The sequence below is a fragment of the Nicotiana tabacum genome, chromosome 17 (assembly GCF_000715075.1).
Source record: "Nicotiana tabacum cultivar K326 chromosome 17, ASM71507v2, whole genome shotgun sequence".
In the NCBI taxonomy this organism is placed as follows: Eukaryota; Viridiplantae; Streptophyta; class Magnoliopsida; order Solanales; family Solanaceae; genus Nicotiana; species Nicotiana tabacum.
In genome coordinates this window covers 102289339-102316100 of record NC_134096.1, presented here as the reverse complement: position 1 = coordinate 102316100, position 26762 = coordinate 102289339, and the positions used below count along the sequence as shown (strand labels likewise).

The window sequence follows — 26762 nt, the reverse complement described above, 5'->3', positions numbered from 1 at the left end:
ATAGAACCGTCACTTCGTGACTGATGCAGTCGCAGAAAAAAATCCTAAAAAGGCAGTGAGAAACTGTAGAACCAATCATGTGAAACCACATGGCATGGGCATTAAGTGAATGTGACATACGTTGCATCGATTCTGAAGAGGGCATAATGATACTTGAGAAACGGCGGCAAAGAATTCCCGGCATAAATACTTACCACTTCCCGAATATTCAGAAAATGAGGGGACTATGTGGAAAAAAGACATAGACATGTGGACTATCAACAAGGTGACATAGCATGGTACGTGGAACATCGATATAGTGACAAGTGACATTCTTAATTAGATGAGTTAAAGAATACGGAAAAGGCACGGGAGAAACACCCACATAGTTATACTAAGGAAAAAGCCGGGCCTGACAGCTGTAAAAGGGGGAACATGATCGAAATGAATAAAGGTTGTAAAGAAGGGAAGATACACATACCTGTCATGAATAAGGAAGGGAAATCGGTACGATTACAAGAAATCTTTAATTATATTTCCGTTACAGTTGTATATGGTAACGGGCAATCAAGGTAATTAATACCATTAGTGAGCCCGAATTAAGTAAGAGAATCATTATAATTGTATGCTCCTATATAAAGACTGAAATCTCATTTGTAATGGCATCAGATAATTATTGAAATTCATGCAAACATTCTTTACTTTATTCTCAAAATTCTAAACCGTAATTTTGGGAGTGATTACCAATCTATTTCATATTTTCTTTGTCAATTATTTTCATTCATTGATTTGTTCTTCAAATTGTTGGGAAAATGAAGTACATCTTGGTTATTAGTAACCCAATTTTTTTACATATTGACTTTGACCGGAAAATATATTTTTGGGTTAAACAATTCCGGCTCTAGCATTTGCTCAAATTTTTATTCACAGTAGTACCCTCGCAACATTCAAATTCTGAGTCTGGGTGTGGCAGCGAAATTTGGCGTCAAAGTTAGGGGATAAACTATGTATTTGCCATGAAACTACAAGCAAAGGTTTTCTGAGTTGTGCAACTGTCATTCTTATTGGGCTTTCCGATTTGGCCCATTAGCACCAAGTCACTGAAACGGGCCATATATTAAATAGCTCTGGGATGGGCTTGGAGCTTTCGGCTTTCCACTTATCACTTAACTGAGAGACGAGTACCTCTGATTAACCGCTACCTAAGTTTCAGAATAGAGCTATTTTAATGGACATTTGCCGGCTACCAAGCCAGCCGGCGTTAATTCATCTCCGGCAGGGTCAAACTGCCGAAGTGTCCTCTATTAAAACGCCATCGTTTTGCCCCATTAGCAGGTGCAGTCTACGTTACGAATCGAGCACTAAAAAGTCAGATTCCAAACATGGAATGTTCATCCTGGGGATGGGTTTCGTAGGACAATTCTTGGCTGCAGATTTGAAGACCGGCGGATGGTAAATAAACCTTCTACTTTATCTCTCTTCCTCTTTTCGTACTAGTTGAAGTTATGAAAGAAGCGAACTGTTAATCTATATTGGGGATTGACCATTTATATAACATATGTGAATTGCGTAGGGAAGTTACTGGAAGTTGTACTACTACTGCCCGGAAACAGAAATTAGAGGAAATGGGGTTCCATGCTCATATATTTGACGCCAATGAACCACAGTGAGTCTTCCAGACATCTCTCCCTCTCCCCCCTCTCATGAATATTCATTGGTCAAAATGAAGTCATATATATTCCTCTTTAAGTAATGGGAATGGGAGGGTGGAGGGGACGTTGGAGCTTCTATTACTGCTCCATGGCTACTGTAGGTAGCTTTCGCCTTGAACTTGTGTGATCTATGTGTCACCAAAAGAGCCACACTATTATTGTGCCAAGCTCGCCCTCAACTTTATCATAATGACATAGTTCATTGCCGCCAATTTTGTCTAAAGCTGAATATGAATGAACCAACCCATCTGGCTGCAGGTGGTCATTTCCTGAATTCCTCATGTATCAGTTTAGGGATGAGTGACTGCCTTGGGATTTTATTCTGCATGATACTACAGACCCATGGTCAAAGGCTAAATGGCCAGAAAAAAGACCGGCTTATTCTCATCTAAGGACCTACTACAATGAAAACAACAGTAGAATAATTGAATTGTAAGAGGCTAACGAAAAAAGGCAAATCATGTGGCTATACTTAAATTAGGTAAGTGAAATCTTATTTATAAATGTAATAATGTTTAAACTTTGAATTGGTGGAGAATCAGAAGATTTGCAACGAAGACTTTAATAGCCAAGAACTCCTAAATTGATTTCTGGTTGTTCCTTCTGTATTTACCCTTTTACAGACTACTTAGCTGAATGAAGTGAACGATAACTTTCTTTGTTATAGAGCAAATTAAGTCTCTTTGGCAGTTCTTCTCTCACTTCTTCTGTAACAGTTACTTTCATCCTAATGAGGTCAAAGGTTGGTCTTTTTTATCAAGTAAAAATGTCACAGTTTGGTCCTTTTTCATATATCTTGACTAATGTGTCGATTGATTTCGGGTCTAGGCGTGCATGTTAGCGGTTACATATTTAAACCTCCATGTATGTAGGTAGGTTTTTAGAAGAAACCCTGTTCCTATCTTTCCCTCTGTTCTGATTAGTATTTCTGCTCTATCTTTCAGACTTGAGGTCCTTGATATCATGAAATGCCACTCACACCTTCTTATCTCCATCCCTCCAGTTTTGCGTGTTGGTGATCCGGTAAATTTGCTCAATATTATGCTACAGTTTTAGTAAGCAATATGTCAGGCGTGGGCAGTGTTAATTGTAGAGACCTCCCATGTCAACATTTTTGTTGATGGGTGTTAATCGTAAATGTTCCTCAATGACCTTTTCTCTGTCATTATATGAATATGTACTACTAAGTTGCTCGGATTTGGGTGTGGGTATCCGATACGTGCACGGATCCGAGTGTCGGATTCGGCAAAATCTAAATTTTAAGATTCGGGGGTGCGGATCCAGGTACGGGTGCGGGGATTCGGCTAAGAAAATTCGAAATTATAAAAAATAGAGCCATAAAGACATTATAAATTTTGTGAGATATTCTGTGAAAAACCCTCCATCTATGACGCTGTCCATCTGTGACGCTGCTACTATCTACCACAAGCCCGAACTAAGGACACGACCCCTTGAATTCTTGTTTTTTCTGAAACACAAAGTAGCAAATATGAGACAAAAGTACTACAATATTGAAGGTATGCCATTTTCCATGTCTTAAATCTGTTTTATTTTTAATCTTGAGAATCGAAATCTCAAATTTCCCCCTAATTTGTTGATGGATTTGGGTCAACGTATCCAAAGTTAATTGACCGAATTCGGTACGTATCCCGCATCCGTCCCGTGTCGAGACGGGTGCAGCACCAAAAACGATGAGTCGGCGCAACTTAGATGAACTATGCGTTAAAAGTAAAGCTACAATAGGGAAGTTAATTATGGTGTCTTTTTAATTTTTTTCCTTAATTTTTTTTTTCTGCTTCTTTAGGTGTTAGAGTTCTTCTTAGGGACAGTCTCGATACTATGTTCAACAGTTAGGAATATCGTTAAATCGAACATTGTTAACTTTTGAATGTAACAATACCTTATAAAAAACACTTTTGAATCTAACAATAAGGTAAGTTTATGCACTGAAGCCATAAAACTTGGGACCTTCAAAAAACTGTTGAATCCGGAAGCGAGCTGTATGATATCATGAAAAGCTTTTGAAGTTTTTTACTTACTTTTCTATTTGCTTTTATGTCCATTAATAGTTGCGTGTACTGCAGATGCTTCAGCATAAAGAGCTGCTAAAAGAAAGACTGAAGGATGGTAACCTCCAGTGGCTTGGTTACTTGTCATCAACGAGTACGTTATTCTGTCACCAATGCTGGAAGCTATGTGCATTTGTATTATTCAAAAGTCTGATTTTGACCTAACACAATTATTAAGGTGAACTGAAAATTCTTTTTCTTCAAGTCTCCTCTCCAAAAGTACTTGGTACATTCTTTCTCTTCATCTATTTTCTCCTTATAGAAAGGAAAAATTTGTTTTGACAAGTAGGAAATTATGTAAATGTGACTTTACGTTCTCTAAGGCAATTACAACTATATCGGTGAAAAAATGGATCTCTCTCAAGCCATTGGTTGTATGAAGAATGTTCATGTACTTCTTTTTCTTTTTCCCTTGGAGAGATTAGTTTGTCAATTCAGGTGTTACAGCTACATTTGAAAACAAAAACAACATAAAAGAGCAACCTTAATTGTTTTTCTTGGCTTACATCGAAATTAAAAGCCCGCTGAGTTCTTATTGCTTCTTTGCTCAAGTCCATTGAAGTATACTGCTTTGCTTATCTATGTTTGTAGTCACTTATCAAACGAATGCCTAAAAAATAAAAAAAATGACTTATATGGGTCAGTGTGTTCACCTTTTACATTTTGAGAAGTATATCTACACCTATTTCTTTTTTGAATCTTTGGATAAGATTACCTACACCTATTTCTTTAAAGTTTCCAAAAGTAAGGAAGGTTGAAACATACCATCCCCTTTCTGAAAAGCTAAACCTGATTTGTCCCCAGCTTTATTATAATAAAACATTTAGGTGGACTATTATATTGAGGCTGGTATAGGAAAAGTAGTTTAATAAATCGTTTGAGATGTGAACAAATGGAACAATTTGTAGGAATGATGTAAAATCAAGTTAGAAACAATGTATGAATTAGTATAAGTTTATATTGATCTAAATTACTTGACGGAAAAAAACTTTTGAGAAATGTATATTTTTAGCCTCTCCCTAATAATGTATATTTTTTGTATGTGTGTGTATTACATACATATAATACATATCTTTTATACATTTTGTGGCTAGTGAACGCAACTAGTTTCGGCCGATCGGCCAATGTCGTATTGTGCCCAAAACTTTTCTATTGAAGAAAGAGCTCAAGTTTTTGGGAAGCTAAAAGTAAAGGAGGTCGGCTTATTGAGATGGAGGGAGTACGAGTATATTTCTGGTTTTATATTCTGAAAAGAACATATATCCCATGTGACATGCTAGCTTCTTTCCTTGGATAAACCAAAGCATAAGTATTTACATTGCTACATGGTAAAAAGATTACTGTAAACAGACTGTATGCGCAAAGTATGTTATTGAGTATTGACTATTGATCCTGAGAATTTCGTTTTTTCTTTTGGACTAATAGGTGTTTATGGCAACTCTGGTGGTGCATGGGTTGATGAAGAGTAAGTTTACATTAACCAAGCGTTTAAATCTCTTTGGTGCGTTCAGAGTAGTCATCCTAGATTTATGTATATTATCATATGGCAGGTTTCCACCAAGGCCGATAACTGAATCGGCAAAAGCAAGGATGGCTGCTGAGGAAGGGTGGTTACATCTGGCTTGTGATGTGGGAGTCACTGCCCAAATATTTCGACTGGGTGGTATATACGGTCCTGGTAGAAGGTAGTGAAGTGTATACACAGCTATGATGTGTTACTCTAATTGGACATTGAAATTGTATTTTCTCAAAGTATATTACAAGCTAGCACTTTGTCTGAGGGAGCACTTTTGATTTAATTGCTCACTGATCCTTTAGACGTCGTTTTATGCAGTGCTATTGACACCATTCTCAAGCAGGAGCCTCTGTCAAAAGGTCAGAAGATGAGATTTTCTAGGCATTATACATCACGTATTCACGCTGCTGACATCTGCCAGGCACTTAAGGCGAGCATTCAGAGGCCATCTCCTGGGTACGTTCGCTCACCCAATAAGATTGTCTCAAAAAGTAAATTACATGATTATGTTGATGAAGCTTCTTTCTCCTTTTATTTTTCTAAGTTAATTCTTGAATACTGCTGTGTTGATCTATTAAATTAAGCCTCTGAAGTTGGTAATAGTTTGACTGGCATGAAACTGGTGTAGACGCTTTTAGCTCACTTGTGTGTTTGCTTCTACTCCTATGGTTTCTATTGTGCAATAACTTCCAGGTCATTTTGATGATTGAACTTTTCGAATTCTATGTAATTAGCTTCTTAATTTCATTTTTAATCAATTGATTGTCTGGTTTGGCTTTTCAGGAAGATATACAACGTAGTTGATGATGACCCTGCTCCTAGAGAGCAGGTATTTACGTTTGCTAGGAACTTGGTTGAGAAGAAATGGCCAGGCCACTTAACTTCAAACAAGTCTTCTGAAGACGCAACGTCTCTAAATCCACAGGGAGCTTCAAGGGTAGAGAAGCGAGTCTCCAATAAACGCATTAAATCGGAACTGGGAGTGAGACTGCTTTACCCTTCGTATAAATCTGGATTGCGGAGCATCATTGAGCTCATGGAGAAACCATTTCGCCAAAGTTGATTAGGTTCCCGCAGACAATCAGAGGCTGATTCGGGATTTGAACTTTAACGGTTCAAATTTAGAATTCTATCACAACGCGTCTAATTTATTGGGTTCAAAATCTATTTTTGCACTTATTTAGTTGGATTTTTAACACACATAGAGGGCCCAAGCCGAAGTTACGAACCCGTAACTTCTTCATTTTACACGGTGGAGTCTTTTCTATCTTTTCTTTCTGAAATTTGGACAATCAAGGTCTTGGAAATGGAAATTTAAGATGAAATTGTTGTATTGTATGGAGAGGCGTAGTCAAGATTTAAAATTTATGGGTTCGAAGATTCTAATCATTTTTAGTTACTGGATTTTAAATGAATAATTTGTATATATTCAATGAATTTTTAAAGATAAATATAAGATTTGAACCTACTGGGTTCGGCCGAAACCGTAAGGAATGCACCGCCCCTGATTGTATGTTGAAAAAAAAATACAGCCACGAGGTAACATTAAACAAGAGGACAAGGGGATTTCCAGATTCATTCTGGGATATTACCTGGTGATGACATATATTTTCCTGTCTTGTGAAGTGTCACGTTAGTTGAAAAAATGGAACAACTGTTTTCTTATGACATTTTATAATTCTATTTTATGAGCTAGCTTTTTAAATCGATTAGATTTAAAATTTATTTTCTTATCGTAATATTCCATATTCTACATGACCATGGTTGAGCTTGCAAGTATTAGATATCTCAGAAATTAAAGGCAAAAAGTATCACAGCTTTCTCGGAAGAATTGAGGATAACCATCATTTGTTGTTGCCAATTGTGATAATATGTAGATAGGGAACAAGTGTAAGTCTAAGGATACGTGTCAAAGTCATCTGATCCAGCAGCTGCAGCGCATGTTCGCCGCATCTATGAAAGCTCTTTTGTCGCTATACTATCCTGAGTCTGTTTTGCAGGTCAATTTATTTAAAGGATAATGATGAATTGCTCCATTCGACGCTTCTCTTCTGTTTTGCGTGCTGTCGCTACTGTTCCATTCCTCCATCACTTCGTTCAACGTCGAGTTAAATATTAAATCGTCTGACCCTAGTCGTTTGAAAGTTTGTTTATAACTCAACCAGTTAACTCAAATGCGCAACTTACTGTTTAATACTATGTCATATTTGTCACTCCTAAGGTTCAAATAGCCAGATTGAATCAAATATAAACTAATTACAATGGTTTGAGTATTGAACCATATTATTCATGGTTCATCGCTCTCAATGTTTGTTAATTAGATCACAATGAATTAAGACGTAATAGGTCAGGTCATAATCTAATCTCTCATTTCAATTTTGACCAGTTGAGCAAGTTAGTACGTTTTATTGAATCAAAATAGGCATTTAAAATTCTGTCCGGTCTTTTCTAAAATTAAAGAGCGTTTATGATTATTCTTCAGAAATATCTCATGGAAAGAAACCCCAAAAGAGTACAGTGTCGCATGGTATGTGATGTAAAACTTAGCTGATTAAGCTTGTTTTTCCCCTAGAGAAAAAAAGAGCACTAGTTGGGTTGGTCCACCCCGGTAGGGGAATACGACGTTTAGATTTATTTGTGTTAGCAGAATGAATGTGGATATGTACATTGGATATTGTACAAACACCTGTGAGAGATTGGCAATTACTAGTTGAACTTGGCCGATATAACGTAACTTATTCAACATGGTGTTTTGGCATACATCCAAGGAGCGAAAATTCAACACGGGAATATATAATCAGATTTTGCGTACATATATAGGGTCCCCAATTACGTACTGAAGAGTTACTGACACTAGTAGATGCAAAATAAGTACTACATAAGCACTGTTGTATTTGAGTGTGTGCTGCATCCGGATCACATTGTTTCTTCTCCATATAGGTTCGGATTTATAGAAAGTATTTTTACACGAAAATAGTTCCAACATGGTAAAAATTTACCCGCATCGGGTGTATTCGCCCAATTTAATTATGTTAACCATAAACAACAAACTAAAGTTTATTAGGAGTCCTATTTTTAAATAATAAAATTTTTAAAGATGGAATATATCTAATAAGGCACCGTGATAAAATTTAGAGTTGCCGTCATATTTCTATCTTTTATTTCCCTAAGTTTTTCTTCTAACATTGATTTCACTCTTCATTGCTGATTTAACAAGAAGCTGAAGTTTACTTTTTAAATGATGCAATTGCAAGTAAGCATAGGTTATTTTTGAGAATATATTGCGGGAGACAAGTTTTGCAAGTAAGCATAGGTTACTTTTTGCTTAGGAGGAAGCAAAACTAAATTACAAATATAACTTCAATTAATGTGGAGTTATCTTTATGTTTTTATTGAATTCATGAAAGTACCAGGAAAGAAATGTAGTCTGCCTTCTTTTTTTTTTTTTTTTTTTTTCCTTATCAATAAATCCTAATAAACTACATCTTTGTTTTGTAGTATAATCTATGAAACAATTTTTGAACAAATGAGTTTTCCCCGGTTGGTTTCTTGTGTTTTCAGTAACTTACTGCTGGTTCAAGTTGACGTTAACATAAGGAACATAACAAATAATAGCAAAATTATTAAGTATTTTTATATTATTATTTAAAATCATGTAAAAAATATATGGTAGTTAACTATGGTTATATATTAAGAATTGTGGTTAAATAAAATGACATGTGTCATTTATTTATAGGATGGGTGTAATACTCGGTGCGGGTAAGTATTTACCGTTCAAACATTATATATTTTTAACATAAATATCTACAATAATTAAAGACAAGGTAGACAGAAAAAATAATACTTTTTAGTTTTTACGTTAGATTGATATCCGGATTATCAACAAATGAAAAACATAAATGGGCTATCATTACCGATATACTCCATCCTACTAAACGGACGCTCTTTCCGTTCGTGGAATGTTCATGTAAGGTTGAACAATTTAAATAAAAGATCTCCTACCTCCAACAATGCAAGTACTTGAAATAAGATATTAGCATTAAATATTATGTTATATATATTATTCAAATTGATATAAACACGTTTCAGTTAGCTAAAGTCTAAACCACATTTTTACATTTCAAATTATGCTATTAAACGAAGGGTAAGAGCCACATAAAAAGGAAAGAGTAGCATAAAGGCTAAAAATCAGATTGAATTTAATGAAAGCAATATCATTTCCATTTAAATGATATGAAAATCACTGGGGTGTCAATGGTTCGGTTCGTTATTTTATAAAGTTTGTACCATACCAATTTTTCGGTTATTCTATTATATATAACCAAAATTAAACTTTTCGAAACCGTCCCGATCATGTCGGTTTCTCTTCGGTATCGGTACAGTTCGGTTAATTTTCGGTATTTTTTTAAAATGTCATGTAAAAGTTAGTATTAGAAGTAGAATGCAATTACATACGTACTTTTATAAGATTTGGCAAAACTCTCTAGACATTTTTACAGTTTAAAATGTGATGAATTAAGAAAACATAAAAGATGGCTAGAGTATAGATTCATCAACTATTCTACTACGGCATAAAATAAACTAAGCAAATATGAAAGATATTAACCAAGTTGGGGCTCAATAATAAAATCTATAGAAGATTAAATATTCAAAACGATAAATCTGAATCATACGAAAGGAAACATATTCAATATATTGTAATTTGTGTAATTTGCTACTCAAGATCGCTATAATACTTTGTGTCTTGCTAGTGAATATGCTGGAAATAATTTAGTTTCAATAGAAGTAGCATAATGGGTTTGGGAAGTAGGATTTTGAGTTTAGTTATTTATTGGCTCATAACTATTTCATAATTCCAAGGCCCAAGAAAAAATTTAATGTTTTATTATTTTTATATTATAAATTTAATACTTTATTATTTTTAAACTTAATATATAGATCTATTTTTCATATTATAAATTTATTTAGTACAACTCGATATATTTTTCGGTTTATTTTCATAAAATAAAAAACATACCCTAATTATCGGTATGGTTATAGATTTATATAAAAACTTACGGTTTTATTAAAAGAAATTTAAAAATCGATTTGATATGATACGGTTCGGTCGATTTAGTCGGTTTTTAAATATCCTTTAACACCCCTAGAAATCACTAAACTTTTAGTATTATGTTTGTTATCTTATAAGTAGGTAATAAGGCACAAAGTGATTAAAAGTTTTTCACTAAACATTGTTGAAGAATATAAGCTTTGATTCGACAATTTTGCAAAACAAATTACATATATTCATAGAAATGTCAAAAGCGCCATAAGTTCAAAACTATCATATCAAAATTTTCTTTTTCTTTCTTTTTCATGATGAGCACAATTACTAGGCAAGAACGGGTTGCTCTAGTGATAAGCATCCTCCACTTCCAACCAAGAGGTTGTGAGTTCGAGTCACCCCAAGAGTAAGGTGGGGAGTTCTTGGAGGGAGAGAGCTGAGGGTCTATTGGAAACAGCCTCTCTACCCCAGGGTAGGGGTCAGGTCTGCGTACACCTACCCTCCCCAGACCCCACTAGTGGGATTATACTAGGTTGTTGTTGTTGTTGTTAAGTAAATGTCTCAAATAAGTTCTAATTTACCAATCTCTAACTATTAATTATAAACTTATAAAAACTAGCTAAACACATATAAAAATTGAAAACTCAAACAAATAAGATCATTTCTCTCCAAGAATCACATGCAAAGATCTCCTTCCATATTTTTAAGTGTGATCAGCAACATTAGATGCAAGACGAAAAGAAAATTTCATAAATGAGGTAGCAAATAAGGCGATAAAATACAAATATATATATATATATATATATATATATATATATATATATATATATATATATATATATATATATATATAAGATTCCAAAAATCTAAGCAAAAAAAGAACTTTTTGAGATTCATTGAAAACATATAGATGAATCAATATACAAAATTTGGGGAAGATTGGAGGTGATTTGAACTGATTTGATTTCAAAATTCGTAGTTAAAATCGAGTTCAAAAAATTATTCTGCGACACATGTATCAAACATATATCACGCATGTATCTCACACATATATACATGGATATACATCTGATACACATATCATTTCTTTTAATGTTCATCTCTATTTTAAATTTTTAATTCAAACCACCTCTAAACTCTACCAAATCATCCAAAAACGAGATTCAAACTCCTTAATATGTACTCAATCTATTCTAATAATACCATCTTAAAAAAAAAATTGATCTTTTTTTATAACTAATTAGCTAATATTAATAATATTTTATAAATTAACTAATTTTTACAATAAACTACTTATAAACGGAAATAGCTAGTTTCCTTATAATTTTCGATCTTGATCCATATTAGCGTACTTGTCAATTGAAAGAAATTTTCACTTTTCAGGGGTAGAATCGTAAAAGCAGGCAACAATATCACAGACTCCGAGGAGTCGAGAATGTCTCTCTTATATTTTTGTCCTAGTCTTGAGCATTTCTGTTCCACATAGAGCACCGAGGGGCTAATATCCTATATATGTGTCGCGCAGTTTATTCTTCGATACTTCATCATCTTTAGAAGACACTAAACAGTAGAAACTAAGAGAGGAAATGAAGGCCATAATGTCATTACGGCAGAAGAATTTAATAGCGTACTGTGTTAAGGAGAAAAAACCATGTATTGGTTGGGTGAATAGGTATTTCAAGGATTGCCTTTGCAACCTAAGTGATGAATTCTCCTTTGCTTTTGGTCTTGTCAGCCTCTTCTGTTGGGCTGTCGCTGAAGTCCCACAAATTATCACCAACTTCAGAACTAAATCAAGCCATGGCGTTTCACTTCTTTTCCTTCTTGGTTGGGTTGGCGGGTTAGTTTCTTTCACCTTTCATTTACCATTTTCTTCAATTTTCACAGTATTTGTTGGACGTGCTCACCTAGGCACACTCCAAAGTTCAGGATTGACATGAACCGAAAATTCATTCAATCGATTCTGACTTGCTTGGAATTGAATTTTAGTTGTTATTATTTAATCAGAGTGCTATAGGATTTTTCTTTCTTTCAATAGGACCTCTTAATTTAACCATTCTAATTAAAAATGTATATATGTTCGTTATGTTCGATGCAGTGACATATTCAATCTAGCAGGTTGCCTTCTTGAGCCTGCAACGGTGAGCTTAAATTAGAACTTTAATTTCAATCATGAAGTTAATTAAACCGCTTTGGTTTCTCTCATCGAATGGCGCGCCGTTGAAGTCTCTGATATTTTGATTTCTTTCTACTTCATGCAGTTGCCGACTCAACTGTACACAGCTGTGGTAATACAAATGCTTATCCAATATTCCCATCTTTTTTTTCTTAATTGAAAGCTGATTTATGTTTACTAAATAATACTTGCTTATTACGAGTTTCTTTTTCTTTATTCTAATGGATCTGCTATGGAACAGCTCTACACAACTACTACTATAATACTAGTGCTGCAAAGCTTGTACTATGACTATTTCTATAGGTGCTGGAAACACAGAGATGATGACTCTGGTCAAGAGGTACATATTAACGTTTCCAAGTCTGTAATGTGCTATTTCAGTGCAACAATAAGAGCTTATAGAAAGATGATTTGATTAACTTAATTAATTAGGTTGAAGAAGTGAAGAAGCCTTTGAGACCACAAAAACCAACAGATTCAGGGATTCCAATACCCAAAGGCATAGGAGTATCCGCTTCACGCCGTATGGACTTCTATTTCACGTGAGTCTCTGCTCTTTTTCTCCATTTGTTTACTTTGAGATGTTAGAACGAGCACTTGCCCCGTGTAGCTGATGTATTTATCACAACAAATACTTACACAAAACGTGTCTTTCAATCATGGTATATTAACATGATTTGATGTATACTTTTTTCAGATTACCAATCTACACGTTTTAATAAAATATCTGTAATTAGCTTTGATAAACTAATTAGATTAATTTACCAAAATGGAATGTCGTGTGGTAGATGAGATTTCTCCACCCTTAATCAAAGGTCTTGGATCCAAGTATGCGGAATAGAGGAATTTCTGGTGGGGAGCGCTTATTCCGACGATTTGGACAAATGAATTTCAGATACCGTTAGACAAAACAAAAGAATTAGACTAAGTGGTTGCTAAGAATATTAAGTATTTGAGAGCAGGTCTGCAAGATCATTGGCCGGCAGTGCAACCCCGCCATTTAGGTCCAATCTAAGGCCTATTGCAAGTGGACCGTCAGCAGTGGGGCTTAACCACAATTACTCTTCAGATGAGGACACAGTTGATGCACCACAAAATATTTCCGTTAGCCAACCCAAGCCTATCCCACGATCTGTAAGTGAATCTCCTCCTCCTATTAATTTTTATATTGATTTAATCTTTTAGTGGATGTATAATGTGCAAAACAGAAGTTTACTGCTCTCGCAACTTGCTCATACAAATTGTTTACTGTACTGCAGAAAGTGATATGCCAGCATATTTACGTCAATATTTAAAAGATAATTACATGCGTTGTCCATAATAAGTGAAGTAGTTATTTGAAAAATGAGGCAGTTAATTTGTTACAACGGGTTAAATACAACGGATCCGTAAATACAATGATAATGTAAAAATTCTCTTGTACTGTTGTTTTGTTTTCTTAAGCTGAGATAGTAAATTTCAATGGTAAAATATATCCAGGCAGGTTATGGAGCGTTCTTAGCCACATCGTCGGGACTGCCTCACCAGACAAAGGCTTTAATTGTTGGGTTTGGTGGAAGAAAACTATTACAAGTATGCTCCTTTCAGTAATTGCACCACGAGATCCTGACAATGACAAGGTTATTGATGGTATAATTCGTGAAAAATTCCTTCTTTTGGCAGGAGCACGGGACGGAACACAGTGCGGTTGGCCAAGTTTTGGGGTGGATGATGGCTGCTGTTTACATGGGTGGTCGGCTACCTCAAATTTGGTTAAACGTAAGTCATTAATTTCAGATCACTCTAACAAAATGCTAATTAACAGTTAATGTTGAATCCTTATTTTGTTTAATGGAATTTTGATGCCAAAGCCACTAAACATGTTTCTTTGCTTGACAGATTAAACGAGGGAATGTCGAGGTATTCCACAGAATTAATTCTTTTCTGAATTGTTTTTACTCTGTACAAGGCATTACTTGCATCTTGGACATCACTGCTGAAGTCTAACGTGCCTTTTTTTTGCACAATGCACAGGGTTTAAATCCTCTCATGTTCGTCTTTGCACTCATCGCCAATGTCTCTTACGTAGGGAGGTAGCTAATTCTCCCGTTATTTACTCTGTATAGTAAGCACTTTTGCTAGAGTTTTAGTTTTAAGAAGTACAATATTTTACTCAATCTGCTCACTTAAAAAATTAATTTGCATGTAATTTTATCCAAGTAATTCACTATAAAGGTTAAATTATACTGATAATGTAAAGATTATTTGTACTATTAGTGCATTTAACTTAAATCCATCCCTGTAAATTCATCGTTAAAATGTATCCAATACCGTGCTACATGCTCCTAATTCACTTATTATGTTTACATGATGCAGTATACTACTTAGATCAACAGAATGGAGTAAGATTAAGGCCAATATGCCTTGGTTGTTGGATGCTGTTGTCTGCGTTATGCTAGATTTATTTGTATCCTCCTATTCCTCTTAGTATTCCTTTTACAAGCATGCATTTATCTATTGTTTTCGTACACAGTACTAATTTATTCGTTCTTCGCTAATGCCGTGCCTTAACACAACTTTAGATCATATTACAATATGTGTACTACAAATACTTCCGAAAGCAGTCTTCCACTTCCAATGACAGAGATGATGAAGGAGCCTACAAAGAAGCGGATAAATATTGAAGGAAAAGTGCAAACAATGTGTGTTGCTGCTCTATTATATAGATGTGAAGTCGTGGAACCAAATCTCCAAAATACCGAAAGATGTTTGCGGTTATTTCTCCTTGTAAATCGAGTCTTACATCCCTTCTTTATTTTTTTTTCCCTTTCAATTGTAAGATCTCTTTGACCTATGTTTTCCTGATTGTCTTCAGGTTGATGAGTTCTTTTTTAAGCCTATAGAAGAATTGGAGAGATTATTTCAGTTTGGAGACCTTTAAAAGCTTGTCGAAACTTATAATTTAATTAGTCGTCTCAGGTTTAAGTACTCGAGTATGTTTATTTAGAGTATGAGCTATGGCATACGTTATTTATAGCATAGCTAGACTTTTTTTTCTCGTTTTGGGTTGATAACCCCCTTTTTCAGGAGTTTTCTCACTTTGGTAGTTTGGTGATTCGAGCCGGCAATCTTAGGGTTGAAGATGAAGAGTACTTACCAGTTGAACCACCCTCTCTTATAGTGTCACTTACATTTCGTTTAAAAATAATACGTTATACGGGTGTATTATCTATAATCCTTCCGGTTTAGTTTAATTGATTTTATGGCTGTTTTTATACATACTAAGAAATTTATTTTTAGCATTAATTAATAATAAAATTAATTATATTATACAACAATTACTTTTACGCTCTTTATTTCAAGGATAACTTTAAAAAAAAAATTAATTTTTTTTTGATATAAAAAAAAATTAAATATTATGAATTGTAAAAAAAATTAAAAAATTAATTAAAATGGACCGGAATGAGTAATAATCTTTCTGGATTCTTAATAACAAGACTACAACTTTATTGTACCTCTAACTTGACAGTGGTGTGGCACCAAAACATCTGTCTGCCGTAGAATATAGACGGAGTGGATCATGGCCTGCATATGATCAGAGAGGCTTATGGGCCGGTTGGTCCAGAAAACCTGCGAAGTTTCTATGACAATGAGAAAATTCAGTCTTTTTTGGCCAAGTGAATGGTCAGTTCAAGAAAGTCTTCATTGAAAGGTGGAGCGCAAAGATCGACTTTGAAAATATCACGACTTGTTCGCATCTGCATTCAGCCATGTATGCAGTATGCCATATGAACGTGGTGCTGTGACAGCAGTTGTAATGACACATTGTGCATGAAAATTATCATTTCATTAAGTTTAACCGGTTAGTTGAATTTTTTTTATTTATTTAATTATGTACATATCAAAGACGCACTGCACGTGAAAATCTGATTTCTTTTTAAGTTCAAGCATGTAAAATTTTTTTTGATAATAGAATTTTAATTATTAGAGAGTATTTTTATTTTTATTTATTTAATTATATTTTTAACATTGTCTTCTATATGTAAGATTTCTAGAAAGTGTATATATAACTTTTTTGGTTTGAAAAAATGATTATCGAAATAATAAGTCTGTTTATCCTCAAAATCGGATAACAATTGAATTTGTAAATGGTTTTAAGGATACATGGACTAACTTTGATATAAAATGATAAATTAGATCGCAATTGAAATAAATAATGACAAAGTAAATGCAAACCACACGAATTAAATAGTATCAGCCTTGGAAGGTTAGCCACCCTCGAGTCAGGTACGCTTCGATCAATGTTAGGATACAGAAGAACAAGAGCTTAAAGAGAAATAATAACAATTTATTGCTTAGGGATGCGTGTTATCATGTCCTCAATAAATTACCATACCTCCTTTATATAGTAGATGAGTCTCACTTTAGGTACAATTTTATAAAAGGTAAAAATTCCTTGATTAGCTAATTGCCAGTTCCTTACTGATACGCGCCAAGATTCCCGTCGTAACACCCAACCGGTAACGGATATTTCGGTCTTCTGTTGGTTATGCTAACAATATTTCTTCGAGCTCGATCGGGGCTAAGGTCGACTCCCGGATTACGAATTTAATGTTCCCGAAGATAAATGTTCTGACCCCGGGTTCTAATTCGGTGAGACTCGAGGTCGATCTTCGGTCTTTAATTGTCATGTTACGAGCTTAACTTGCCATGTCATAATCGAGCTTGATTCCGACAATATACAAAGTCATCATTGATATATGCATCAGTGGGGATACAAATTGTGTTACAGTAATTATTCTTAAGCGGGTTCAGGGGCATAAATCATGGCTTAATAAGTTGCTCCACTTAGAAAGTTCGCCGACAGAGTCATGCGTACATTTCCTTTCTCATTTTAAAAGCTTTGGCCTTGAAAGTAATGTAGTAATTAATTGGACTTCTAAAAGGCTAGAACTAGCGGATGAGTCGTTGACTAAAACTTAAATTGTGCTTTCTTGTAGGGGCTATAATACAAACTTCTGAGAAGGCAGCACCCGCACTTAATGAATCACAAATTCAGTAAAATTTATTAGCATCGAATATTTAAATCTTGATAATTTAATATAATTTAGTATAAATGTCCGGACTAGTATTTTAACAATTCGATGAGGAGAAGCTTTTACCCACAAATTCCTTATCTTCAGTGTAGGCCTGTTCAGTGTGGCTCAATCTTAGCCTACTTTATTGGTTTGACCAAAAAAAAAAAAAAAATTCTAACAAGCAAGTTCTTTGTTGAATTTACAAATATAATTTCAAATAGTGATTTTACACTTTAACTTGATAAAGAGCAAACTTCATTTCAAATGATAACCTAAACTTTAGGCCGGAATTCAATTCCAAAAGCTTCTAACATTTGAACTTCTACCAGAGGTTCCATTTGATCATATTTCTGCAAACTAAAGTCCAATTCTGAATATTCACTTAACAGTCAAGAAAATTCTTTCCCGATCAAAACCGAAATCACTTAACTCTCAAATGTATTGTACTCATAAAACGGAAAGTCTAAAACATGCATGTATCTACTCATCTCTATGTAAGTCAATGTTAATTTTAACGACTTTTTATAGGGTATATATGTACGTTTAGTTTGAGTTACCAAAAATTGTTTACTACAAAAAAGAGAAGAGTAACATTAACAAAATTGATAGTAGTATTCAATTCGATCAAAGAGAGTTTATAGAATTAAACTTTTCTTACGGTAGTCACACACTAAGTAATAGTGAAATTGATTAAATCAAATTTACCGATTACCTATTTTTAAACGAAGAGGGCAGAAGCATATCTATAGTGTAATATGAGGTTCACGATAATTTAGTAACTTTTATCCAGACGAACAGTAAAGTTTTAAAATAAGAAAGAAGAATTAATCCTATTAGCCGCCTACCCAATTCCATACACTAAAAATAGCCAATGGATATAAGTATATAATATATATACAATTCATATATAATACGTGTATAATTTATATATTCGGCTAGAAAAATTAAATATTGAATTTGAAATTGGGTAAAAATCCCAATATCTAAGTAGTTTGGGAACCCAGCCCCAGTTCACATGATAAATTAATTACTACAACTAATATATTATGGGATCGCGTCAAATGCGCAATGCCTTTAGCAGAAACTGAATGTTTTGACTTTTGACCATGTGTTTTTGTTTCTTTATTCTCCCTATCCCGCCCAACACGAATTAAAAGATACTCTACCGACACTCCCCCCCTCATTTTTATTTACTTTCTTTTTCATGTTCCTTTTTCTTTTTCACCTGTTTTTCGTTTTTCTTACCTCTTAAGTATTAGGAGTATAAAACGATGAGAAAAGTAATCATAGAAGGATATTGACTATAGTCGGGATAAAAAGTTAAAAGGGAAAAGATAAGCGGCAAATTGAACAACAGCTTAGAAGAGAGAAAATGGATATAAGATTTGGATGAACAAGTACAAATGGTAGCCTGTTTGTTTTCCATTTTATTTTATACTCCATTGTTTAGAAAAAGCTATAAGGATGAGAAGGCTAAAACCTAGAAAAATTACTAATAGTACGTTATATCCGCGTGTGAGTTAACCCAAATCTTTCTCCACTAAAATTAAAAAGCAAGATAGAGAAATTAAGCACAACTGGAGCTGCATGAAAATTTAGAACTCAAGCTAAGTTTTTTAGCAGAGCTCAGATCAGATGCCACTTTAGCTAAGCATTATTTAGATTTGAGATTAAAACTTCAAGAATCACACATTAACAATATTAATTATCTGTGTTAAAATTACTAATTGCTACTGTACATAAGCACTATTTGAATTATCTTGGTCTTTTAATCGTTTGATTGTATGAATGCTCCAAGATTCATTTCCGATAACAATATATTTATGCCAAAGAGGCGAGAACCTGCCTGTTTTTTCATTCTGTAGTAAACTCAACTGCAAATAGTAGTAGTATATGTTTTCATCTCGTACATTCAAAAAAAGTACTCTAGTTAAGTGCCAGTGTATAATTCTTGGCAACTGTATATTGTAATCTACGAGAAAATAATAACAACCCTCACCTTAGCCCTTTCAGGGTCTCCGCGAAGAGAGACAAATACTGTACATAACGCAATCGAGGAGGATCTCAAGACACAGATCTCTACTCTCGATCTCTTTAACTAATTTACTGCAATTTCTAAGACACCTGAAACCATAGAAGCACGTATAGAAGTCTATTAGGGAACTTCAAGAACATACGAAGCAGATCACTAGATGCAATTATAAGGTTAGTGGAAACTGCAAAAGCTTAAGTAAATAAAAATTGTATTCTTTCGAATAGTGTAGACTTTTGAATAAGATGATCAGACAATTCAACAAGAGCGGCGTTTTTGGATTGAGTAAAGTACCTTAAGATTCCAGAGTATAAGGTGTTTGCAGCAGATCATAAGGTGCCCAGAGGGCATCTAGGGGACAAGTGTAGTTCGAATCGAGTCGAACCCAAGGCTTCCCCTTTCCGCTCCAATGCAACAGGCTAACCGGACCAGGGTGCAAATCTCGGCAGAGTCCACGAAAATTATCTCCGCCTAGACCATGTTGGTTCCACCTATGATCTACAGGAGCTATATTTCCAGCAAAAACAAGTAGAAAAGGCGGTAAAGAACCCAATTCATAAATCCTCATTCTCTTTTGCAACTCCATCCACTCCACAATCTTTGTAGTATAATCCCCTGCTCTCCATCTATCAAGATCAATAACCATAACACCAGTGTTGAAATAACAAGGTTTTCGGTTTCGGTTCGCGAAAGTTAAGGAAAGTGAAGGGTTAGACCAAAACGTGGGCGTGAAGTAAGTAGTGAAATTGGCATTGCAATATTCAGGTGCTGCTAAAACAGAGTCCTCTGTTAGAGGTGTTGCTGCTAATTTACCAATGTCGTCTACGAGAACAAGGTCAGAATCAAGATAAACGACTTTGTGGAGGTATTGAGGAAGTAGATCAGCAAGATAATTGCGAGCGTAATTTAAAGGACAATCTAAAGCAGAGCGAATGGAAGTGGAAATTAGTCCTGCAACGGCTGCAATATCTTGGATTGGATAAATTTTGAAGTGAAGATAAGGGAAAGATTTCGCAATTGTAAGGTTCAAGTGTGTGGTTTCAGCAGAAGAAGAGGCCACGAAGTGGAAAATGATATTTTCAGGGCAAGAAGAGTGTTGAAGCACAGAAAGAATCGCAGCCATTGAACCTCGGAGGTAAGCTATATCAAGGGTCATAGCTACATGTACGGCATTTTTTAAAGAATTGATGGCAGAACAAGAAGGGGAGTTGTAGAATTTTGGGGCTTCTTTAAAACTGAGATTGGAATTAGTCTTGCTTGTAGCAGTAGCGACATTTTGTGTAAATAAGGAGAAGAAGATCAACAATAGCAAAAGCAGAATCCTGCCCCTGGAACTCCCAAGTTTTGGCATTATGGAGACAAACAAACAATCATAGGCACACAAATTTCCTACTTATATGTATCAGACAGAACTTCTTTGCCCTGTAAATTTAGAAAGTACAGAAAAGGTTTATGAATATAATTTTTATAATGTAAGATATTTAATTTAGGAAACATTCAAAAAGATTGAAGTCAAATAGTCAAAGAAAAGGTAATCTGATTTCCTAAATATCGTAGGAATAGTAAGAAGATGATACTCCTTCTGGTTTAGTTTATATAATACTCTTTTATTTTTTATTTATATGATCTTATTAGCTACACAACATATTTTAGACTAAATTTCAAATATTTTCTTTTCTTTACGTATCTTGTCCAGACAAACATCATCAAATAAAATAAAATCATAAAACATCTATATTTTTAAGTTTAGACCAACTTTTCTTTTCATTTAGAAAGAAAGTAAGGACACCGACATAGTTACATTTGACTATAGGGAGCTTGGGTGATGAAAGTGCCGACGGGTCCCTTGCCTTTTTGTTGGGTGGGGGGGGGGGGGAGGCCCTCATTCTTTCCTAAATTGTTGGGTTAAGGAAATACCGCCGTCAGATGTAATAATTAAGGCTAATTGCTTCTCTTTAGTTCAGCCCACCATTTCGAGTTAATATCTACACCCTCACTTCAGGCCATTCATATATCCAAATAAAACAGATATGCTTTGAATAGTGCAAAAACATGTTGCAGATGAAAATGTCATTTACTTCTTAGTTATACTGCTCTTTAGCTGGTTGGTAGAAAGTCCTAAAGGAGAATAACTCTCAATGAAACGAATTACAAACGTTAGCTTCTTAGTTCGAAAGGTTTCCATTTGACTTGTACTGTTGTGCAATTTCTATATCGACAGGCCATTTAATTTGGAAACCTACTCCTTTCTTTAGCTATTGAAGCATTAGTCAAATCCCTACTGAAATTCCCTACAGGTGTAAATGCAGATGGGCCTACTTGTGATACCATTTCCCTTTCAAAAAATCTATCATCGCCCTATTTCTTGTTTTTATTTGTCCCCTCTATTTACTTTTTCTCAACTGAAACGGCACTAATTGTAAGTTCGCATATGGAGGGTCGATTGCAACAGGGAAAGATCATCTTACAAGGGAAGTGGAAACTACTAGTAGCAAAAAGTAACTCTTAATAGGGACTTCTCTTCCTTAATGACCCCATGTGATCCACTAATGAGATATGCTGCTCTTTATTAACAAGATGCTTGCCCTTAATTGCGGTAAGCTGAGAACTTGCTTTTTATTGGTAAAATTAACGAGTTCCTAAGTGAAGTATAAGAGAAAAGCAATCAAAAAATGAGAAATTTTTTATCAATAGAAGAGTACTCCGTCATTAATTAGGGAACTTAAGAACCATTGGCTTAAGTTGATGTAGATCCATGTTGCTTAAGGTATGGTGAACGCATAAGAAACAATCAGTATGGTATAACAGTTGCTTCATTAATTGGACAGGACCCTAAACGATGAATAAATGATGGATTCCCATGTGCTCTTTCACATGCTCATGCTTTAAGCTTTTAAATCTTCCAACAGAAAGGACTATTTCATCCATCTTTCTAGCTGCTTATCCATCAAGAACTTTGTCATTATCAGGATACCTTCCATTAATTGGAGCAATTTATGATAAGGGTCTATTGATTCTCACGAGTCGCATCGTAAAATATTTCGTTAGAAGAACGAAATCTATATCTTGTCCATAAATTTCCTTCTTTGTGCAATCCTTTTTTCGTCAAGAAAAGAACTTTGGGCTCATAATTGTTTTGACCAAGTAGAGGTCAAAATTTTGAAGAAAATACAGAAATTTTAACACAGAGTATAGGCTACATTCTCAAGGAACGTGTATATGTCTCCACGCAACGCAGCACCATCATATCTCAAGGAACATGTATATGTAAGATCTTTTCGTTAAAAGAGCAACTCTAGTTTAACCACGTGTTGTTAACTCATGAAGATCAACTGCGAGCTACAGAAAAATGGAGAAGCAACAAGATAAGCAGCACGCTGAGTTTGATACAACAAAAAGAAGATATTTCATACGAAAATTTGTTCTATTTAGAAAAATCTTTTATATTATTTCTAGTTTGCGTAAAGATAAGTGGCATATGGTAATATAACAGTGCGAAATAGGGTATAGTGATAATGCTTTGGTTTTGCTTTTGCAATTAAATTTCAACCATAATAGCATCAATATTAGGGTAATAAGTGAAAGGACGTGCTTCTCTTTTGGTGAAAAAATATTTCAACGCATGGAAAAATCTCAAAATAGTCCCGACTTCTGTAAGCAAATTAGACTGAAGGTAGTGCCTCCTGATAGGACGCCAGCCCACCATTATTAAAGAAAAAGCAGCTCATTACAAAGGCCATTTTATCATCTTTCAAAGACAATGTGACTACAATCAAATTCAACACAAAACACAAGAAGCCACATTGTCTATTCCACTATCTCACTATAAATCCTCTTTTCTTTTGGGTAAAGTGGGATTGGAGAATGATCTTAGACTAGTAACGAAGAATCACAGTACACCTCCAGCAAAATTCCAGTGTTAACTAAAGGTAGCTATGCTTGGCTAGCTAGCATGAACAGCCAAACTTCAAAAACAAAAGAAGAAAACTAGCCAACTAATAAGCACATAACTGAAGATCATCAACTGCCAACAAGACCATGTGTCTCATTGGTATTCTTACAAGGGGGAGGGGAAAAACATGCTAGAAGCACCTTGCGAATTCAAAATATACACATTTCACACAGAGATAAACTGTTTACTTGAAATTAACAAAGTGCCCAGCATCTACATATCACCAAAGTAATATTTGAGTAGAAACTTCATAGAGAGTGCAAAATTGACATATCCACATGCACAAAATCTGACAGCCACAGTTAGCATCAGGCATGGACTGAGTCCATTCTTTAGCCCAACAAATAAATGAGCACAAGAAAACCAACAAGTAAGAACATAAACTTAATATTGCTATCTGCCTGTACTTGGGTTGTGTCTTGAGCGTTACGAACATGTGGCCCATGATATGCAGGAGTATATCCAAATGGGTAATTTGATGTGGTAGGATACGCTGTCGGGCCAGGGAATCCATGAAACTGGAAGCTGAGTAACGAAGGGAACAATCCACCAAAACCAGCCGACATTGTAAAGTTACCAAATCTTGCAGTTGCTGTTGGAAAAAATCCTCCCATATGACCAAATCCAAGATTAGGAATATTATTTGATTGAGGTTGAGGAGCTGTTTCAGGTCGTTGTCCTGCAGGCCTATTAGGAATTTCAAGGCCGGAGATTGGTTTCGATCTGGGATCAGTAGAAGTCCTTCCTCTGCCATAAAGAGGAACTAATTTCTCCTCCTGAATAAGGGCCTTACAAACAGGGCATTCATGGGATTGTGAGTGAAGACGTAGCCATCTATAAAGGCATGGCCAACAGTAGAGGTGACCACAGAGTGTCACAATGGGATCTTGCGCCAATTCAAAACAGATATTGCATTCAAAATCACCAGCATCATTGCTCCCATCCCCAGAGGAAGAAGAAGAGCTTTCAAATGCCCTGGTAGATGAGTCTTGCATCTCACTCAGATATATCTGTATTCTGAAACTTCAAAACCTTAACCTGTCAATTACGAGTATTAAGGGCTTCGCCAAAAAGAATAAATGTCAGATGTTAAGATGAATACAAAATCAAGTTCATTCAAGTACACCTCAATAAGTTTGTTTGGCTGGGCAGAAAATAATATCACTAAAACTTGATTAAATTGAATAGTTTAAAATGTTCTATCGCAAGTAAAGTATTAACCACAACAAAGGGGAAAATGACTTCCATCACATTATTTTCATATAAAAAAACATCTTAATTCTTACACAGTATGATTTGCTTAGACTAAAACCTAAAGTGATGTCAACCTTTAGTACGGTAAAATATCACCAATATACTATCCACATATCCTACCTTCCACATTGTGCCATTGCCATATTGAAGCATACTCTGCCCAACCAAACATTATAAAGTGATATTCCCAAGATACAACATTCTAGGCAGAAAATTATTCTAATGATAAATATTTCATGCTATACCAAAAACAATTCAAAGCATGAAAGAGCCCCATCCTAATATGGCAGATCTAACTGATTTGCCTATGCCAAACATCTTTCTCAAAGGAAAACTACGCGCAGAATATAAAGATGAAACCCCCAATAAAACAAAAACCTCAAATCTGATCAAACCCTACGTCACAACAACACAACAATAACTACGCCTTAGTCTCAAACTAGTTGAAATTGGCCATATCAATCTTCTATTACAATTCCATTAAATTCGCGCCCAATTCATTCCAATACTGGAAAATTATTTGCCTTTTAACGCCTCAATAACATATGTAACAACAAGGTAAAAGCTACAATTATCCACCATCCTGAATCTGACAAATAATAAATATTTCTATCAAAAAAGAAGAAAAGGTTCTCGATTTACAATAAAAGCAGATTAGATCAGAAAAAATCACATGACATGCAAATTGCATAATATGAAAGGAAGACACCGAGGATTTATCAACGTACCGATTCTGAAGAAAAGCAAGGGGGATTCGGAGGCAATTAATGGATCGAAGATAAAAAGCGGTAATTCGATCCCTTCAATTAGTATTGAACAAGTACTGATCCCAACAAAGATGATTCTAGGGCTTTTCACCCTCTCTCCCAAAGTTCTTACGTATTTCGTCTCTAATTTCAGTTATACCTGGAGACGGTCAACTGCAACCGTCATTGCCCTTTTATTGGGCTGTTGTGTAACGGGACCTTAGGCCCATAAGCCCATTATTTTGATCATTCTCAATAATATAATCTAGGATTTTTACCTTCCTATAAACTATTTGAAACTTTATTACCCTCCCTACTCAAGTTTCAAATTAATTATATAAGCATATATAATTTATCAATTATATATATTTTAAAAATTAAATGAGTATTCCTTTATGTTAGAAATTGAATAAGGAATCAATTATTTCCCATCATTATTCTCTTTCCCTCCTGTGCGCTCTCTCTCTCCTGCGCGTTCTCTCTCTCTCTCTCTCTCCGTCTCTCTATGTCTCTCAATCTCTCATTCTCTGTTCTTTCCCCAATTTTTCTTCCTCTGATGTTCTCTATTTTTTATCCTTTCATGTTGTATATATTTTTAATGAAATTCATCAATGGATTTCAATCGTTTTACTATAGAGTTTTAACTTAGCAATTTCCTTTCATGTTGCACAATTGGTGTTCAAATTGAAATTGTCAATCAATACATTTTGAAAGTGTTTGACTCTCCACCATTGACAACCAATAAAAAGCTTTGAAGCTTTGAATTCGAATTTGGGTTTTTAAAAACTATTATTTGTTTGGATTGGGTGTTGTTGTAAATAATTAAAAATATTATTTGGAGTTTATATCTCAATTTTGAGGGAGTTTGGTAAAAATTAGACTTGGTTTTAGTTGAATTTCAGATTGAAACTCGAAGAAGAAGAAGAAGAAGAAGAAGAAGAAGAAGAAGAAGAAGAAGAAGACGACATGACATGACATACAATATATTAAGAGAGAAAGTTTTGATTGGAATTTTAGAGAGGAAGAAACACACACAACATATAAAATATATACAAATCAGATACAAAATATACAAAAGACATATTGTATAAAATTTGTATGAAAATTATATTTAAGTTATATGATGTTGTAGATGTATTTTAACTGGGTAAAAATAATGTATGAAAGTTGTAGATAAGCTGTAAATAAGTGTATACTATATAATTAGTTGTATGAAATTTATTTT

At 34.7% G+C, this 26762-nt stretch overlaps 4 protein-coding genes across 10 annotated transcripts; 2 read left to right on the top strand and 2 right to left on the bottom strand.

Moving 5' to 3' along the window:
- The first annotated feature begins 1126 nt into the window (after positions 1–1126).
- LOC107826223 (uncharacterized) lies at positions 1127–6665 on the top strand. 2 transcript variants are annotated; one of them, XM_016653176.2, is made up of 8 exons: positions 1127–1431; positions 1553–1645; positions 2636–2714; positions 3776–3854; positions 5186–5225; positions 5311–5445; positions 5595–5732; positions 6060–6665. In XM_016653176.2, exons 1-8 carry the CDS (start codon positions 1208–1210, stop codon positions 6337–6339), a joined length of 1068 nt encoding a protein of 355 aa, XP_016508662.1. In that variant the 5' UTR covers positions 1127–1207; the 3' UTR covers positions 6340–6665. The 2 variants fall into 2 exon arrangements, with proteins under 2 accessions (XP_016508662.1, XP_016508663.1); XM_016653177.2 differs by having other exon boundaries at positions 1293–1431; positions 1558–1645.
- Positions 6666–11797: 5132 nt separating this feature from the next.
- Positions 11798–15481, top strand: LOC107826224 (vacuolar histidine transporter YPQ3). Of its 3 annotated transcripts, XR_001657229.2 has the most exons (13): positions 11798–12160; positions 12419–12461; positions 12582–12608; positions 12738–12836; positions 12929–13038; positions 13459–13630; positions 13976–14068; positions 14159–14254; positions 14375–14395; positions 14510–14568; positions 14852–14942; positions 15058–15262; positions 15351–15481. XR_001657229.2 is itself a non-coding variant. In XM_016653178.2 (12 exons), the coding sequence occupies exons 1-12, from the start codon at positions 11907–11909 to the stop codon at positions 15157–15159; spliced, it is 1167 nt and encodes a 388-aa protein (XP_016508664.1). In that variant the 5' UTR covers positions 11798–11906; the 3' UTR covers positions 15160–15400. The 3 variants fall into 3 exon arrangements, 1 of the variants encoding a protein (XP_016508664.1); XR_012701378.1 differs by having other exon boundaries at positions 14510–14600; positions 15058–15400; XM_016653178.2 differs by having other exon boundaries at positions 15058–15400.
- A 3896-nt stretch (positions 15482–19377) lies between these two features.
- LOC107826225 (putative galacturonosyltransferase-like 2) lies at positions 19378–21097 on the bottom strand. Its single transcript, XM_016653181.2, has 2 exons — positions 19880–21097; positions 19378–19677 (listed from the first exon to the last, which is right to left on the bottom strand). Exon 1 carries the CDS (start codon positions 20934–20936, stop codon positions 19881–19883), a length of 1056 nt encoding a protein of 351 aa, XP_016508667.1. The 5' UTR covers positions 20937–21097; the 3' UTR covers positions 19378–19677; position 19880.
- Positions 21098–23685: 2588 nt separating this feature from the next.
- LOC107826227 (uncharacterized) lies at positions 23686–25699 on the bottom strand. Of its 4 annotated transcripts, none has more exons than XM_016653182.2 (2): positions 25520–25699; positions 23686–24575 (listed from the first exon to the last, which is right to left on the bottom strand). In XM_016653182.2, the coding sequence occupies exon 2, from the start codon at positions 24530–24532 to the stop codon at positions 23870–23872; it is 663 nt and encodes a 220-aa protein (XP_016508668.1). In that variant the 5' UTR covers positions 24533–24575; positions 25520–25699; the 3' UTR covers positions 23686–23869. The 4 variants fall into 4 exon arrangements, with proteins under 4 accessions (XP_016508668.1, XP_016508670.1, XP_016508669.1 ...); XM_016653184.2 differs by having other exon boundaries at positions 23686–24554; XM_016653183.2 differs by having other exon boundaries at positions 23686–24598; positions 25520–25660.
- Between the last annotated feature and the right edge of the window lie 1063 nt (positions 25700–26762).

Excerpts from the sequence above, each read along its gene's own strand:
- LOC107826224 (XM_016653178.2), top strand. The coding sequence starts at position 11,907 with ATGAAGGCCATAATGTCATTACGGCAGAAGAATTTAATAGCGTACTGT. Across the intron at positions 13,039-13,458 it reads CGTATGGACTTCTATTTCAC|GTCTGCAAGATCATTGGCCG; the intron begins GTGAGTCTCTGC and ends ATTTGAGAGCAG. Across the intron at positions 14,069-14,158 it reads GTGGAAGAAAACTATTACAA|GAGCACGGGACGGAACACAG; the intron begins GTATGCTCCTTT and ends TTCTTTTGGCAG.
- LOC107826227 (XM_016653182.2), bottom strand. The coding sequence starts at position 24,532 with ATGCAAGACTCATCTACCAGGGCATTTGAAAGCTCTTCTTCTTCCTCT.
- LOC107826225 (XM_016653181.2), bottom strand. The coding sequence starts at position 20,936 with ATGCCAAAACTTGGGAGTTCCAGGGGCAGGATTCTGCTTTTGCTATTG.
- LOC107826223 (XM_016653176.2), top strand. The coding sequence starts at position 1,208 with ATGGACATTTGCCGGCTACCAAGCCAGCCGGCGTTAATTCATCTCCGG. Across the intron at positions 1,646-2,635 it reads TTTGACGCCAATGAACCACA|ACTTGAGGTCCTTGATATCA; the intron begins GTGAGTCTTCCA and ends TCTATCTTTCAG. Across the intron at positions 2,715-3,775 it reads TTTTGCGTGTTGGTGATCCG|ATGCTTCAGCATAAAGAGCT; the intron begins GTAAATTTGCTC and ends CGTGTACTGCAG.